The 19,265-nt window shown below is 30.4% G+C and overlaps 1 protein-coding gene and 1 long non-coding RNA gene across 2 annotated transcripts; both read left to right on the top strand.

Annotated features, from left to right (window-relative positions):
- The first annotated feature begins 261 nt into the window (after positions 1-261).
- LOC100242173 (putative receptor-like protein 8) lies at positions 262-2,056 on the top strand. Its single transcript, XM_019222045.2, has 3 exons — positions 262-698; positions 1,707-1,862; positions 1,965-2,056. The coding sequence occupies exons 1-3, from the start codon at positions 266-268 to the stop codon at positions 2,054-2,056; spliced, it is 681 nt and encodes a 226-aa protein (XP_019077590.2). The 5' UTR covers positions 262-265.
- A 2,256-nt stretch (positions 2,057-4,312) lies between these two features.
- LOC132254241 (uncharacterized) lies at positions 4,313-6,423 on the top strand. Its single transcript, XR_009466519.1, has 3 exons — positions 4,313-4,338; positions 6,035-6,190; positions 6,278-6,423. It is a non-coding gene; the product is annotated as an uncharacterized LOC132254241 (long non-coding RNA).
- Positions 6,424-19,265: the final 12,842 nt, after the last annotated feature.

The following is a 19,265-nucleotide window of genomic DNA, read 5'->3' as shown; positions in this document are numbered from 1 at the left end:
ACAAGAAAATTTTAGTTTGAAAGACTTAATCCTTTAAACATGTGGCACATATTAAAGTGAGATCAAGTCTTCCCTATAATTTGTATCTATTACAATTTCTTTCCTCATAAATAGCCTTTTTGAATATAATATAGACTTTAGCATGCATGGTGGGGCCTATCAAACTACCGGTCAAGACAATTCATAGGCAAGAACAATGAATCAACTAAATTAAATACTCTTCATCTATTTGCATATCAAAAGCAATTTAGTAGTGTCTTCTCTCATGTACTCCATGTTTGAACTTTCAATGGAGTGTTTGTCATCTAAATATTTGGCGTGGGTTTTCATACTACTCTTGGTTCAAATATGTGGATGCAAAGGTTGCATCGAAGAAGAAAAGATGGGTTTGCTTGAATTCAAGGCTTTTCTGAAACTGAATGATGAACATGCAGATTTTCTTCTCCCTTCATGGGTAGATAACAACATTAGTGAATGTTGTAAGTGGGAGCGAGTTATTTGCAATCCCACCACAGGTCGAGTTAAGAAGCTTTCCCTCAATGCTATAATGCAACAACAAAATTTTGTGGAATTCGATTGGTCCTATTATGAAAATGTCAAATTCTGGTTACTAAATGTCTCCTTATTCCTTCCTTTTGAAGAACTTCACCATCTAAATTTGTCTACAAACTCATTTGATGGGTTTATTGAGAATGAAGGTATGTTATCTCTCACCTTTTCAAATTTCTTTTCACTTGTTCTCCAAATATTCTAAAGGGACTACTAGCATAAGTTCTTAAAATGTTCAAATAGAAAATAGAAGTCCACTAATAATTATTGAATTTAATATAAGCACAATTACTAATGATTAAAATTTAAAATATAAATTAACATTCAAACATAACAATAAAAATTATTGTTTTAAAATAGTATAGATTACATTAGCCTAGGATACATACATACATATATATATATATATATATATATATATATATATATATATATATATATATAACATACTTATTATTTACGCCATCATCTGATACTCAACCCAATAAGTGGGATTCAAGTCAAAGTAAGCAGTCTTGTAATTATTAATTAGCAACGACACTTAGGCTCCCATATGCGGAATTGTCTTTCCTTTTCCTTATCTTCCTCCAAAAAAGCCTAATTTCCATATTCTAAATTGATAGAGATCAGTTAAAGAAAGGTGATCATAAAATTTTACTCTGATGATTGCTTTCAAACAAGGAATTATTATCTCCAGAATTTCACATTTTACAAAAAGAAAAAAAAAAACCTACCCTTGGGTAAGGGTCTAGCCCTAATTGTTTTAAGCTAATGGCGGGCTGGTTTAACAATGAATAGAGTAAAGCCCAACCCATGACCATCTATGCGTTTCCAAATTGTACTGATCCACAACCCATTTGTATAACATTTTTAGGGACAAAATTTAATCAATTAAACCTATTACAAAATAATTTCCCTTATTTAGGGGTAGAAAGCATGAAAATTTTCATGTTTAAATTCACAAAGATGAGAAAAGCTTTTTGAAGCTCTATGGACTTTTTTATTTCTAATAGTGAAACACAAAAATCACAAAAATGAATTAGAAATTTGGACACATATTCTTATATTAAAGACATGTAAGCTTACAGATTTAAGTGTGAAGACCACAACTTGCAATTACATGCTTTTAATTAAAATCATATTACTATATTTTACAGGATTTAAAAGGTTATCAAGTTTAAAGAAATTGGAGATCTTGGACATAAGTGGTAATGAGTTCAACAAAAGTGCCTTAAAATCTTTGGGCACAATAACATCACTCAAGACACTGGTTCTTTCCAGCATGGGACTGAATGGATCTTTTCCCATTCAAGGCATGTTATATGCTTTCATTATTTCTCCAAAATTAAGTATAATATATTTTTAGCCTTTAATGTTTATTGATTCATCTCTCTTTTTATTCATATTGGTTGCAGAATTAGTCAGTTTAAGAAACTTGGTAGTGCTGGATCTAAGCTATAATCATTTGGAAAGCTTTCAAGCAGTGCAAGGTACTACATTAGCTTGAAAAAAAAAACTTATGATATTTTGTTATTAAATTAATAGTCCAATTAACCAACAATTCCTTTTGTAATATTATTAAATTTGATATAAAGTAGACCAAATCATCCTTTCAATTTTTATGTTTGAATTAGATACATCAAGTATGTGCAACATATTTGATATAACTAATATTTTCATAAGTAATTGAAAACTTTTTTTTATATATATATAAATTAATTAACGTGATTGTCCATAAATACTAACATGTATAACATTGATACAACTTCATAAATATTTCAAAATTTATATATGTTGTGTGTGTGTCATACTTTTATGTTATGTTTGGTTTTTGAAAAATTTGAGGTAAAATGAAAGGAAAAGAAAATAGAGAGGAAAAGTAAAAGGAAAGAAAAAGCGAAGGGAAATTAAAAAAAAAATAGATTTAAAATAAATAAATAATTTTTATATATTACTTCAAAGTTGTTTCGCTCATTTTAATTCTTTGATATAAAGATAAAAGGACTTGAAAATACATAAGTTTCTAACTATTTTTTTATTATATTTTAGTTTCTTTGGTATTTTCTACGGTATAATAGAAAATGATAAAATCATTTTCTTTAATATTTTTTTTCTTTTCTTAATACTCTTTAGGAACCAAGCATAACCTTAGGAACCAATCATTTTACTATATATTTTCATATATCACTTCAAACTTATTTAACTTATTTTAATAAAGGAGTAATGGAAATTGCAAAGAAGTTTGCATTATTCAAACTTTGCAATTACTTTTCAAGGTGAAAGAAAATATTTTTGATGAAACTGAAAAAAAAAAAAAAAAAAAAAAAAAAAAAAAAAAAAAAAAAAACCCTTCCTAAATAGCCTATTGACTGAAAACATTACCCTAACATATACATGCACCCTTACTATTTATACAATCATGTAATACTTTAACCCAGTTAGTAGGATTTTAGTGGTCGTTTCTATCTTAGCTTCCAATATTTTTTATTGATAGTGCTCAGTTAATGAAAGATCATAAGATTTGATTCTAACAAGGACTTCAATTAGGTCCAATCCCTATGAAATGTAATTGGGTGGCCTAAGCTTAAATGATAGGCCAACTAATGAAATCCCATATGTTGTGATGGAACCTAAATAATCTGACCTTGGGTAGGGCCCATGCCTTATTATTTTAAGATGTAGTCCAACTCGTTGACATTGGACTAAATAAAGCCTAGCCCATGAGCATCTATGCATTTAAAAAAACTCTTTAATGAAATATAAGAAATCTTACATGTCATTTGGGCTTTATTTACACAATCATGTAATTCTATCTTGGTTTCCAATATTTCTTATTGGTAATGCTCAGTTTATGAAAGATCATAAAATTTGACTTTAACAAGGACCTCAATTGGGCCCAATCCCTATTTAATGTGATTGACTAACTTGAGCCTAAATGACAGGCCTAACTCATGAAAATCCATATGTTTGATAGAGCCAAAATAATTTGGCCTTGAGTAGGGCCCATGCCTTATTATTTTAAGATGTAGTCCAGTTGGTTGACATTGGAGTGAATAAAGCCCAACCCATGAGCATCTGTGCATTTCCATCCATCCACAACCCACCAGCATGGACAAACTTTGATCAATTAAACCTATTAGAAACGTATATGGCAATTTTAAGTTTAGAAGAAAATTTTCCTTATTTAGGTAGGATTCATATTAAAGAGGCACAAAGCATGAAAATTTTTATGTTTTAATTCACAAAGATCACAAAAGCTTTTCAAGCTCTATGGACCATTTTATTTGTAACAGATAAAATTAAAACCCACCAAACTGAATGAGGATTTTGGAAACTAAACACATATATGAACATATTAGTATGTAAATGACATATAAACTTATAAATATAAGTATAAAGATCACATGCTACAATTACATGCATTTGATTAAAATTATATTACTCTTTTTTACATGATTTAAAGGGTTGTCAAGTTTAAAGAGATTGGAGATCTTGGACATTAGTGGTAATGAATTAAACAAAATTTTCATAAAAATTTTTGGCACAATAACATCACTCAAGATATTGGCTCTTTACAACACAAGAATAAATGGATCTTTTCCCATTCAAGGCATGTTATATGTGTATATTGTTTTTCTAAAATTAAGTACAATATATTTCTAGCTTTTAATGTTGCTTAGTTAATCTCTCTTTTCATTTATATTAATTTGATGTAGAATTAGCTAGTTTGAGAAACGGAAGTATTGGATTTAAGCTATAATAATTTGGAAAGCTTTCAACTATTGCAAGGTACTTCATTAACTTGCTAAAAAACTTATGATATTTTGTTATTAAATTAACTATCAAATTAACCAACAAATTCTTCTCATTAGTTACTTTTCTTTTGTAATGTCATAAAATTTGATATAAAATAGTCTCAACTACCATTTCAACTTTATTTCAAGTTCCAACTAGATGCATCAAGCTTGTGCAATATATTTTATATAACTAATATTTTAATAAGTAATTAAAAATCTTTATTTCTATAAAGCAATTAACTTGATTATTAATGAAAACTTACATGTATGGTATTGATATAATTTTATAAATATTTTAAAATAGTCATAGAAGTCTTTTATCTAATTCACTAGAAAGAAAAATAAAGTATTCTAATGAAAGTACTTGATGATTTGAAGTGATTGCTTTTGATTTTATTTGATTGCTACCATTATTAATTATTAGATATTGTCTTCAAAAACCCATTTTCCATCACTTTTATATGCATTACGGGAATAAAGTATATTTCAAAGAGCTAGCAGGGCAAACCTTTTCCTTTTGGAATTATGGAAATGGCTGCTAGGAAGCTAATTAACCATTTATATTTTGATTGATACCAGTTGGGTTATAAATAATTCATATGGAGATTAAAAAAACTAAGTAATTTAGTTCAACAGCTTGGGTGCCATTGTAATGGTTAATGCTCTACAACTTGAACACATCCATTAGTGCTTCCTAGTTGTGCAGTTAAATTTATATTACCACTTTAAACTATACTTTCATGAGAAGAAAGCTTTTCCTTAGTGATAATGTAAAAGAAATTAAATATCAGTTTCTGTTAAACAAACAAGTGATAGTTTAGGTATTGTTTGAATACACTTCCTTTCTTCTATTTTATTTATTTATTTATTTTACAAAAAAATCTATAATGAAATATAAGAAATCTTATATGTATAAAAAGTAGAGACTTATATAAAAAATCATTTCCAAATTTTTTTAAATTTGAGGAAACAAAGAATTTCTTTTCTTCAAATTTTAAAAATCTTGAAAAGAGTTTTTAAGAATATAAAGTGAATTTGTATTTTTAGTATAATTCCTATATTTTAAATAAAAGCTTTTATTTTAAAAAATAGAAGTATATCTTAATTACAACTTAATTTTGAAATTAAGAATGCTTGTCAAATCGTGAGCTAATGGAGATTGCAAAGAAGTTTGCATTATTCAACCTTTGCAATTACTCTTCAAGGGTGAATGAAAGTCTTGTTGTTAAAAATGAAAAAAAAAAAAAAAAACATTCTTGAATAACCTACAAAGGCTGGTTCTAGTTTGTAAGAAACTAATATATGAATAAGACTTCCTTTATAACAAATATATAGAGAAGAATAGTGGATGGTGGGAGATGAAAATGTTGCAATAAAATATAAATATGGGTTATAAGACAATCTAAATTTTCTCTATTTCTCATATCTATGTGATTAAGAATCTTGTAGTTCCTTAATTGAAATATAATGTAAAAATATAAATAAAATATTTAAATTAGAACTAAGTGTATGTAGTTTTTAATAGGAGGAATCTCAAATGTAAGTTAATTATGATCATTTTTTACAATTTATTTTTGTTAAAGTTTCAATAGTTCTATGAAGGTTAAAAGTTTGGATTGTTTACATGTGTAAATGTGAAATTTTTATATTTTATTTTATTTTATTTATTTATTTATTTTTTTTTGTAGATTCAAAAAGCTTGTCCATATTCAAAAAGCTAGAGACCTTGAACCTCAACCAAAACATGTTCAAGAATACTAGCCTTCAACAATTGAATATATTCACATCCCTTAAAAATTTGTCTCTCAAATGGAACTCTTTGGAAGGATTTTTTCCAATCGAAGGTATGTGTAATTATTATTATTTTTAATGGTAAAATATTAAAATTTTCAACATCTCTAATCTTTTTTTCCCCTTCAATGGTACTGTAGGATTATGCACTCTAGAAAACTTGGTGTTGTTGGACCTAAGTGGGAATCACCTTATAGGCATGCAAGGTAAATACAAAGTGAAGTTTTGGTTATATACATCATGTAAGAACATAATTAAAATCAACATTCTTTGTCTATCAATTTGTGCATGACCATTATTTAGCTATTCTTCGTAACATAATTGAAAGAATGTCTAGATTCCAACATTTAGCAATTTTACATGGGACAATGAAAAACATGATAACTATTTCATCATATTATTGGAATAAAAAAATTCAGATAGTTATATGGGCTTTTGGGTTTCTTAAGAATTTAAGCATTTATGGGTCAACCATATGTAAGAAAAATAACGTTTAAAACTAAAAATTGGAAAATGAAAAATTAACAAAGTAAAACTAAAAAAAAAAAAGGAATAAAAAAAATATTATATGGAGACAAAGATAGACACCCATAAATATACATATAATTATTTAAATATAAATATCAATAAGAAACAATATATAATAAAATAGAAAAAAGTTAATCTTTTTAAAATTTAAAAATAAAACTAAATGAAAGAAAAAATTTAAGTAAAAACAGAAAAAAAAAAAAAAAAAAGGTCAACAATACAAATAGAGAAGTAAACAAAACTAAAAAAATAAAATAAAAAAAATTTAAAGAATAAAAAACTATACATAGACTAATTTGGACACTAAATGAGGTTTTTCTAAGATAGACTTAGTTAGACTTGAACCAAATGATATTAAAAATAATAATTTTGAAGAAATAAAAATGAAACAAATGTTAAATATTGGATTAAATCCATTATCATAACCAAATGAATAAAGAGTAACTATTATTTTTTAACATTTTTTATTCCTTAGAATTATTCTTTTGTGTATCAAATGTATTATAAGCGAAGTGGCATAAAAAATGTTATTAAGAAAACTATGAAGAAATAATAATGGTAATGAAATTAATACCTTTTATTGTACATTTGGTTATGGGGAGGTATTTATAGGAAAATAACTTGAGGAGGTTCGGCATGAATAGGTTTCCAAATCCAATTTGCATGAAAATCTTGAAAATATTCTTCAAATCTCAATAGAAAATGCATGAGTGCTCAAGCACACTTAACCATAGTTTGAGTGCCTCGAGCACTTGAGTGAGGCTAAGCACTTGAGCAATCCTAGTGCTTGAGCGCTATTTCCTGTTCAAGTTGTTGGGAATCTTGGATTTCTCCATTCCCTTACCCTAAATCATATAGGTGCATGCAAAACTACCCTATGCCTCTAGATCATATGCAATGGAAGTAAAAATCATATTTTTACAATTCTAGGATCAAAAGGAAAGCCATTAGAGAACTTTACCTTTGATTTGGATGTTCCCAAATCAATTCCACTTAGAGAAGATGAAGAACAATGAATCCGGATGTCTCGTACACTCAAAATCTTCTGCCTGATGACTCGAACCATGATTTTGATACTCCAAAGTGTGGACTTGGGAAAGGATGATCTCTTAGCTCTCAGTATTTCTCTCTATCCCTGGAGGTGGAAGACAAAGTCTCTCTCAAGGTTATGGATACCCTAGCCCTTGTGGATATTTATAGGGTTCCCTTATTAGGTTTAAGTGACTTGAGTCCACCAAGGCTTGGGTCACTTAATCTAATGCAAAATGGGTCCTAATTGGTTAATTAACTATATAAGGCCATCTAATTAATTAATTAGCACAATCTAGAGAACTTGTTCACTAGTCTTTATGCAATCTTGTGTAATTACCAAAATGCCTTTCAACATAAGAATGAACCAAGGGTTAATTCATCCCTTATAAGCTTTGTCATCATGGTATTTGAGCTCAGAGGGAGGACCATTGGGACCTATAGAAGTACAACTTCCTCATAATCCAATTTTGAAGTTGATTAAACGTTCCACTAAAGAGAATCAACTACACTCCAATATCCTATAACAACGAGACAAAACTAGGGGTCCGTGACCTACTATCCACTGCATGTAGACTTCCCATGAATTGGTGTCTATAATCTAACAAGGTAGTGTTATCACCTATCAAGGTTACCTCTCCAATCCTTAAGTTATAGATCTCACTTATTATGTGATCAATTGACATACTCTAGCTTTAATGAGCATATGTCAAATTTCCAATAAGGGAAATTCTATGGTCAGAGTCTTTTAAATCACATGTCCTTTGGATCACCTAAGGGGACACTGTCTCAATCCATAAGATATCCTGGTTCCTATATTGAGAATGCCTATTGCCACTAGCCTTCATAAAAAATGACTTAATCTATAAGAACATATGATCACTCTAGGGTCTCACATATAGGTCAAAGCTTCTTGTTAGCTTTGGCATGAACTCGATATCCTCTCAAGGTTGAGATTCCATGCAATATAGTAGCTTGGTGAATCATGATAATTGATTGCATTGTGTCATGATTCACTGTAGGTCATATCCAATGCATATCACATGCACTAGTACACTCACCATGGGAAAACAATCATGACAACCAAGACAAGTCATGCCTCTAATTAGGAGGTAGTGCACTACAATCTCATATGGATAGCCCAAATCCATGAACTGACTATGGACAACTCATCACTCTACAAGGAACCCATGACTTGGATCTTCTATTCAACTCCTAATGCACCAAGTCATGTACAATGTAAGTAATGTGGGGCATGTATACTCAAATAACTAATTAATACAAATGATATATTTAAGGGAAACCAAGAAACATAAATAAATAAATTTATAAATGAATCTCAATCTATTACATCATGTCATGCTTTCCAGGGCTTAATCCCAACATATATATATATATATATATATATATATATATATCAAAGAAAAAGTTATTATGGATACAAAAGATAAGCAAAGAACTAAATAACTAAATGACTGGTGGCAGCGAAGTGGAACTCGAAACATGTAACCATTATATGGTCAAGAGAAAACTTCCATGCGTGAAGACAATAAATACTCTAGATAGGGCGATGTTAAAGTATATGCATGAAAAGAGCTAGCAACACTCATCCTCCAGTGAAGCACAAGTCTTTCTTATAGAATTCATCTCATGCATCAAAACTTAAGAGAGTTGACCTTCACTGACACCATCTTTGTAGGATATGATTATATGAGGTTTTAGGATTAGAGGAGGAATGGATCATACAAACATAATGCGTTGATAATAAACAGATGAATAATATCAAACTAGGGGATTTTGACATAGTAGATAATCCATTAGTAGAGCCATATGGTTAAAAGGATCCTAAAGCAAAAAACCATGAAGGGGTTTAGGTGTCCTATAGCCATATCTAAGGGAACACCAAAGGACATGAAAACTAAGAAAAATACGAAAAAATCTAAACGACTAGAAATGTCCTAAATGATGCATAGAATAATACTATGAAGTCAAAAACTTGAAAAACGAATAAAACTAACCTAAAAAATCAAAGAAACGGAGTCCCAAAGCGTTTGAGAGAATAAGAAAACATTTGAAATTCAAAAAGGCACGTTGGATGGGGGTGGATTTTTATACTCAAATGAACAGCTAGATGCAGATTAGCTCTCAAACAGGATGTTTGCTAGATGTGTTACTGTATGCAACTTAGAACACTTGAGTAGTAAAGATATTTGATGAGGCTTGAGCACTGGATGCAACACTCGAGCGATCAGAGTCTCATTTCAATTCTAACAAAGGATAGAATACTCAATTAACTAACTTAAAAACTAGGATTGACACCAATTGAAACAAATTTTAGCAATAGACTAAAATGAGTAGATAATTAAGTTCATAGACTTTCAACATTAGCTCAATTAGTAATAGATTAAGTAAGTTACTTTAGATAGTACACATCAATCCATCAAGAATGAAGTTTCAAGATTAGAGGTCAAAGTTTATTATAATCTCAATTTTGAAAACCCAATGCATAACCATCAATGTATAAGAAAGCCAACATAGAAACGTAAGTATTGATTTTCAAGGGAATACAACTTACTATCTAGTTCTATATTTCGAAATTGATCACTTAGAAGAGATCTAGTCATGTCTTTGGTCAAATTAAAGAACACATCCAATCAATTTGAACTAAGATAGTTGGATTTCTATTTAACATGACCTCATTGATCTACATATAGCATAACTTGACTCCCATTTAATCTAATATCGTTTTCTTTTTCTTTCTTTCTTTCTTTCTTTTTTCTTTTTCTATTGAAAGTGAAGGCATGGTACACCATGATCAATATTAATTTTTCTTTTCGTTTTCATTCATGGTTGCCTTTGTATCCACTTAGGGGGTGTTTCCAAATGTTGCAAGTGAGTACCATACATTTAAGAGCATGAATCTTGGAAAGAGTATGAGAGTTATGTTTAACCAAGGATTCAATATTTTGCACTGACTCACTTCAAGAAACAAATATAATGATCATAGTCAAACAAGGTACATGGATAAGAAGATTTGAGAATGATAATGAATCCTTCCAAAGCAATCAAAGTCTACTTTATTGAGGTCCACTTAAGAAGTCTCCCTCTTAATCAAGTATAAGATGTAACTAATATTAAATTTCTCACATAAAAAGACATTTAATTATCATGAATCAAATACATCAATATTGATTAACTATATCTATGATTCCTTTCACATCAAATCTTGTAGATGTAGTATATTTCTCCAAATCACAAACTCAAGGTATTACAAATCATGCTAATATATCAGGTAAATAGACAAAAATCATATGCCCAAAACAAAATAAGGCCAAAGGAAACAAAAAAATATAAACACTAAGTTCAAAACATTTGAAGCCTAAACTTATGAATATCAATCGATTAGGCATATGCCCAGGGATTTCCTAAAGTACTCAAACCTAAGAGAATCCAGGGGTTTGATAAGAATATCTACCAATTGATGTTCAGTGGGGACAAGCTCTAGAGAAATGACATTGTCTTGAACAAGATCCCTAATGAAAGAATGACGGATTCCAATATGCTTAGTACAGAAATGAAGAATATGATTCTTTGAGATATTTATAGCCCTAAATTTGTCACAATGTATGCACATGGTCCATAATTCCATAGTCTTTAAGTATTTTCTTCATCCATAAGAGTTGCGTACAACAGCTTCCAACAGTAGTTTACTCTGTTTTGATAGTAAGTAAGGATATAGAGTTTTGTTTCTTACTAATCCAAGCCATAAGACAATCACTAATAAAAAACAAGCACTAGATGTGTTTTTTCTATCCTCAACGTTTTCAACCCAATCAGCATCGAAATATCCAACAATCACAAGAGAAGAATCATAGGAATACCATAAACCATAATCAAAAGTCCCATTTATATAATAAATCATTCTTTTAACAGTTGTTAAGTGTGACTCTTTGGGGTTTGCTTGATATCTAACACAAGCTCCAACACTAAAAGATATGTTAGGATGACTTGCAGTGAGGTAAAGTAAGCTTCCTATCATACTTCTATAAAGCTTTTGCTTAATATTTTTTCTAGATGCATCCTTGCTAAACTTAGTGGTAGTGCTCATTGGTGTCCTAGAGTGTTTAGAAGATTCTAAACCAAATTTCTTAACAACTTCCCTTGCATATTTGGATTGAGAAAAAAAGATTCCATTTTTTAGTTGCATAATTTGCAATCCTAGGAAGAAGGTTAGTTCATCACCTACCATGTTCATCTTGAAATCAGTCTTCATATCTTCTACAAAACTAAGGGCAAGGTCACTAGAGGTAGCTCTAAAAACATTGTCAACAACAAAAATCAAAGCTACTAACAACTCATCCTTAGACCTATTTATAAACAAGGTTCTATCAACTCCCCCACTTTCAAACTTTTTCCCTAAAAGATAGGTTGTGAGCCTCTCATACCAAGCTCTAATAGCCTGCTTTAATCCATAAAAGGTCTTCTTTAACTTATAGACATGATTAGGGAATTTAGGATCCTCGAATCACTTAGGTTGCTCAAAATAAACTTCTTCACTTATAATCCCATTTAGAAAAGCACTCTTGACAAATCCTCAAGGAGCATGTTATTGCCAAAAGTATCCTAATTGATTCAAATCTATCTACAAGTGCACATGTCTCTTTATAATTAATCTCCTCTATTTGTGAGTATCCTTAGGCAACTAGTCTTGCTTTGTTTCTCACAATGACCCTATTTTCATCTTGTTTGTTCTTGAATATCCATTTTGTACCTATGACATGTTTATCTTTAAGCCTAGAGACTAAATATTGCACATCATTCCTAGTGAATTGGTTTAACTCTTCCTATAGTGTGCTAATTTGATTTTCATCTCCTAAATCTTCTCCCACATTCTTTGGCTCCAATTGGGAGGTATAGCATACAAGACCCATCTCATTTAATCTCGATTGTCTCCTAGTAACCACATGTTCATTTACATTACCTATAACATTTGAGATTGGGTAGATCTTAGGTATTTTGGATCTATGCTTATCCCTTATTTCTTTAGGAGTGTCATCTAAAGGTACAACTTCATCATTGTTAAGGTCAATGTCTCTTTTAAGGATATCATTAGGGTTATCTTTAGTAGTCTCCAAGACTTTAAGGTTATCTCCAATTGATTCTTGGGTTAAAATTTGATTATCAATTATATCCTGATCATACCCAGTATCATTTATAACCACATTAGAAGACTCTTGGATGACTTGTGAATTTTGATTATACACTTTCCAAGGTTCTCTCCATTCCTGAGTATATAACACTCATTGCCAAAAGTCCTAAAATACTTAAGATTAGGTTTTCTCACAGTCCATAATTCATAAGATGTCTTCTTTATTCCTAGTTTAAGAAAAATCCTATTAGCAATATAACATGCAATATTAATAGCTTCTGCCCAAAATTGCATAGGGATGTCATGCATGTGTATCATCACCCTAGCCATCTCTTATAGCACTTTATTCTTTCTTTCAACTACTCCATTATGTTGAGGAGTTCTAGGAAATGAAAACTCTTGTTTAATTCCTTTTAATTCACAAAAGAAGTCAACATCCATACTATCAAACTCTCTCTCCCTATCACTCCTAATCCTTATAATTAGATGGCCAATTTCCACTTGTATTCTATTAAATAAAGACTTCAAATTTTCTATGGCCTCTTATTTCCCCCTAAGAAAACTCACAAAGGAGTATCTTGAAAACTCATTTACTACCACAAGGACATATCTCTTGTCACCTTTGCCTTCAGTTTGTATTGGACCTATAAGATCCATGTGAAGATCTAAAGGTTTAGTGGTTCTTATCTTCTTAACCTTTTTGTGTGAACTCTTAGTTTGTTTTCCTTTCATGCACTCACCACAAATGGGTTTAGGTTCACCACTAAGTCTAGGGACACCTCTAACTTTTTCAATATTCATTAATTGCATAAGATCTCTATAGTTTATATGACCTAGTCTTCTATACTAGAGCTCAGTAGGATCAATTTTTGTCCTACTATGCTTAAGAGGTGTTCTAGACTTAAGATTTATAGCATAAAAATTATCAACTGTCCTATGTCTTATGATAACTACCTTTCCCTTTTTATTAACTACCTTACATAAGTCTTAGTGAAAATTCATTGCATCGTCTTTGTCACACATTTGACTAATACTTAAGAGGGTTGCCTTGAATCCTTCAATATATAGAACTTCATCTAGTTTAGGACAACCAGGGATAGCTATACTAACCTTGCCTCTTATACAAGCCAGGCTTCCATCTCCAAAAGTAATTTTCAAAATAAGTAAGAGAGGATTTGTCTCATGTCATGTATCTAAAGCACCCACTATCAAGGTACCACTTACTAGAATATTTAACTTTAAGAGCATTGAACACAACTTGACCTTTTGACCTATCTTTTCTCAACCAAACTTGCTTAGTCCTAGATGGTGACTTGAAGGAACAAGATTGACTTCTAGGTTTCTAATTGGTTTTATTATCTTTCCCATTATTCAAGATGTTATTTTTAAAGGAATTAAAGTCATTCATTAGTCTATTCATTTGGGTTTCAAACCTTTCAAGAAACTTAATTAGTGTAGCATCTAAATTGAGAATGTCTAGTTTTCTTATAGTGTGTGCATAGTGATGTCTTTCAAGAGATTCTACTTGGTTAAGGGTATCATCTTTACCTTTGACAAACACAATTTCTCCACTAGAGGGAGTTTCATCTATGTCAATGTACCCCAAACCTCTATTATCACCATGGGTTTTGTATTTATCAAGAATTTCATTAAGCACTTTAGTGCTAGGGTGAAAATTTTCATTCATAGATGAAGAAGGCTTACTATTATTGATCTCTTAAGTGAGAGCATTATTATTCTCAAGAAGAGAATGATGCTTAGATTCAAGAAATCTAATCTTTCAAGAAAAATAGATTTTTCAACATGAAGCACATCAATCTTGTTTTTATGAGCTTCAAGAACATCATGATTTTTCATATAATCTTGTTTGAATGAAGCCTATAAGTTCATCAACTCTCATGGAATCAATGTCCTTGCTCTCCTCTGTGGTAGTTACTTTAAGTCTAAATCTCTCTTGAAGAGATCTCAATATTTTCCTAACTACCTTAGAATTAGGAATAGGTTCTCCAAGGTTAAATGAAGAATTTACAATATCACTCAATTTGGAATAAAAAGAAGAAAAAGTTTGATTTTCATGCGGCCTAATATTCTCAAACTTAGTAGCAAGCATTTGCAATTTAAAAATCTTTACAGTAGATATACCTTCATAAGTGACTTGAAGAATATTCCATGCTTCCTTTGCACGTTTACAATTTGCTATCTTGCGAAACTCATTTAGACAAACTCCATTAAAAAATACTAAATAAAGCCCCAGCATTGACTTCACTACCTTCATTGTCACCTTTGTTCCATTCATTCTTAAGTTTAAGTTCTTCTATTGATTTCCCTTGAGCATCAAGGATTAATGGTGGTCCCTAACCATATTCAACTAAGTTCCTCCACACCCTTTTACCTTGCATTTTGGGGAAAAACATCATTGTGCTTTCCAATGGGAATAGTTATTCCCATCAAAATATGGTGGACCATTCAAAGGAGCATCACTTTTTTATTATTCCATATCAAACTTACAAGATCAATAAAAATTTGATGTTTATCTTATGTGATCAATAAAAAAATTGATTTTTAAACAATATGATCAATAAAAATTGGATTTTTAATCAATAGGATAAAGAATCGATTTTTTATTCCACTCAGATACCAATTGAAAAATGGGTATTGCTTTGAATACCACTTGAATAATAGTTGAAAGCCCAATAAGGGAACACCCAAAGGGGGTTGAATGGGTGATTTAAAGTTTTTAAAACAATATTTATAAATTATAACAAGCTTCTCTTATTCCAATAGACATCAAAGATGTCCTAAATAAATAAATGGTTATACCTAGAATCTTTAGGTCTATAAAAATATGATTTTTAACTTTTTGGGATACCCTACAGTTGGTTAGGGATAAAGATAATATAATTATTAATATTGAAATATATGTTGAGATATGTTAAGGATAATAATAATCACCAAAATAACCAACCTAAAAAACTTAAAAATAATCCCAACAAATCAATTAATAATTGGTTATATGTATAACCACTAAGATAACCAATCCAACAATCTTAATGATCAATTAACCAATAAATTCAAGATGATCAATGTCATCAACCAGAATATAAGTCGAAATAAATAGATATGCACATTTTTAAGAAAGTTGTGCAATATATTAGAATGAATCAATTTGACCTATTCTAGGCAATTCAATCAGAATATCAAATATAAAATATATGGACAATGAGACATAGGATTTTTATGTGGAAAACCCCCCACAAACTTATGGAGATAAAAAAACCACAAGGTCTAAAACCTACCAATCTAAATTCGCTATTTGAAATCAAGTTACACAGATTTACCTAGCCACTTTATCCTAAAGACTTACTCTCCAATACCTACATCTTGGTCCACCTCCACAACAAAACTACTTCATGTTTGGTTCCTAGTAGATCCTTCGGTCCCTCAAAAGGGATTAAGGTCTTCAACCCACAATTCAAATAATCGAATTCTTGAATGAGAGATCAGGAATTGTGTGACAATAAGGCTTTCTTTGAAGAAGCCCCTCTAAAGAATAAGAGGTCTCTAAACTCTTAGATCTCTACAATCTCTAATCACTTGGACTGAATCTCTAACCCTCAAGGGGTTATTAGAGAGGTATATATAGGCAAAATCCATAAGGAATTTTGTATCTTAAGTTTCCAAATTTGAGTTTGAGTGAAATTCATTCAAACTACGTTTCTAAACTCCGTAGAATTAACATGACCACTTGAGCGGACTTAGATCGCTTGAGCATTCCACTTGAGCAGTCCTTATCACTTGAGGGGGCTAATTGCTTGAGCAACGCCTACTACTTTTGAAAAATCATTTTACAATATTTTAAGTTCAAAAATGATACTGAACCTTTTATACCTCAAATAAGCCTTACATGACACAAGCCAAACCTTTTTAAACGTACATGTGACTTCCCGATTGGACGAACAACGAATAAGTCATAATCTAAAAAGACTTTTATGAGCAAACATAAATTTGAATAAAATTGCCAACTTATAAACAAGAGTCAATGTCCTTACATTTTTATTTAAAATTCTTATATTTTAAATCCTCAATTTAAAATTCATTTCCAAATTATTTTTATTATTTGAAAAAAAAAAATCTCACTTATTTCTATGGCTATGCTTATTTCTTTGGAAAGTGCTAAAGAAAGGAAAAAAAAATGTTCTTGAGTTTGGATACAAAGAAAATTAAGGAAAAGAGGAAGATGTTAAAAAATAAAAAATAAATAAAAAAATCTCTCTATAAATATGTTTAGGAAGAAAAGGTTGAGAAAGTTTAGGTAATATGTATTCTTCAAAAAATTAATTTTCTTTCTATAAGCAACCAAATAAGACAATTTATATTTTTTTTCTTTCCTTATTGACTCTTTTTATTTTATTTTCATTAGATTTTCCAAGAACCAAACACAATTTAAGGAAGATGAGAGGAAAATCTTTTAGAATTTTTCTCATTTTTTTTTTTAAAAAAAAATCTTTATTTTTTTTCCCTTGTATCTATCTCAAAATTTTCAAGAATCAAATATTTTCTAAGAGAAATGAGAGGAAAACATTTTAGAATGTTTCCTTTTGTTTTTTTGAATTCTTCTTTATCTTTTTCTCTTGTATCTATTTGTGTGTGTGTGTGTGTGGGTGTGTGTGTGTTTTTAAATATTTTCCTTTCCTTTAGTTATTATTAAAAAAAAAATGAGGAGAAATGGTGCAAGGAATAATAAAGAAAAAAGGAAAAACAACTTTGAGGAGTAAATATATTAAAATTCAGCTAATAAAAACTTCATAAAAAATTCCTCATTCTTATAAGCTATATATATTTGTTTTATATAAATAGAAAACTAATAAAACATTTTTCACAATAACAGTAAGAAGCAAAGGATATACTTTCTATTTTTTTATTTATTATTATTGATAAACAAACCGCTTATAAATAGGCTCATACATAACAGAAAGCAACATGAAAATAGACACTATCCCACGTTAAAAACAAACTCCTATTACTAGGTAAACAAACTTACTAAAGACTAGGACAACCCGCATGAAAATTATTAAATTTCCTCAACAATGCCTCTCTTAAACTAATGTTCCAGACATAACATTTGATTTAATAAGAGTTAAACTTTGAAACTCCATCCCTCAAATTGAAACGTTTGAAGTACAAACACCAAGTAGCTTCCTGAGCTTCTGAAATGCAGGAAACTTGAGAGGCTTGGTTAGAATATGAGCGACCTAGTCTTCACTTCTACAGAAAATAAGATTAATGACTCCATCATTTGTGAAACCCCTCAAGAAATGATACTTCACAATTATGTGTTTGTTTTTACCATGTAAAAGTGGATTTTTTAAAATCTTTATTGTTGAACTATTGTCACAATAAATCTATGTAGGTCCATCCTCCTTTAAATGCAACTCTTTAAGGATTTTCTTTAACCAAATAGCTTGACAAGTAAAAGTTGTTGCAGCAACAAATTCAGCTTCAATGGATGATAATGTGACAATAGGTTGCTTCTTTGATGACCATGAAACAACTCATGTCCCCATCATGAAAGCATACCTAGATGTGCTTTTTTTATCATCTAAATCCCCTACAGAATCACTATCTATAAAGCTAAACAAATCTAATTTTTCTTCATTCTTGTAGAACAATCCAAACTCCTTAGTACCTTCCAAGTACTGAAAAATTCTTTTTGCAGCCAAGAGATGAATCTCTATAGGACATTCCATGTTCCTGCTAATCACACTTACAACATGCATTATATCAAGTCTTGTTGCCATCAAATACATTAAACTCCCCATTATTTGTTTGTAAAGAGTGTCGTCAACCTTTTTTCCTCCATTATCTTTGTTTAGTTTCATACCAAACTCAAATGGAGTATTTACAGGATTACAATCCTTCATCTGAAACTTGTCCAAGATTTCTCGCACATACTTCTTTTGAGAAATAAAAATTCCAATAGAAGGCAGCATCACTTCAATGCCAAGAAGATAGGCCATGATTTTTTAGCTACCATCGCAATCACCAATTTGATTGTATCATGCCTTGTAACCAGAATAAAGACTTCTTTATAATCAACACCAAACTCTTGCTTGTAGCCCTTAGCTACCAAGCGTGCCTCGTGCTTGTCAACGTCACCATTTTCATTCAACTTTGTCTTGCAAAACCACTTTACACCAATTGTCTTCTACCATTTTGGAAGATCACATAGCGCCCATGCATCATTTCATTCAATGGCTGTAATTTCAACATCCATAGCCTCACTTCATTTAGGTTCTTTGACAGCCACTTCAAAAATGGTAGGATCACAATATGAAAACAGAGCAAAATGTGTAAGTGGGTCATCACCTTGGTCAACTCCAGTTACCTCATAATTAGTCATCCATGCTGGTCTTCTTCGAACA

Source organism: Vitis vinifera, chromosome 9, assembly GCF_030704535.1.
Source record: "Vitis vinifera cultivar Pinot Noir 40024 chromosome 9, ASM3070453v1".
Taxonomy (NCBI): Eukaryota; Viridiplantae; Streptophyta; class Magnoliopsida; order Vitales; family Vitaceae; genus Vitis; species Vitis vinifera.
The sequence above is the reverse complement of the archived record's forward strand: the minus strand, read 5'-3'. Positions and strand labels throughout refer to the sequence as shown.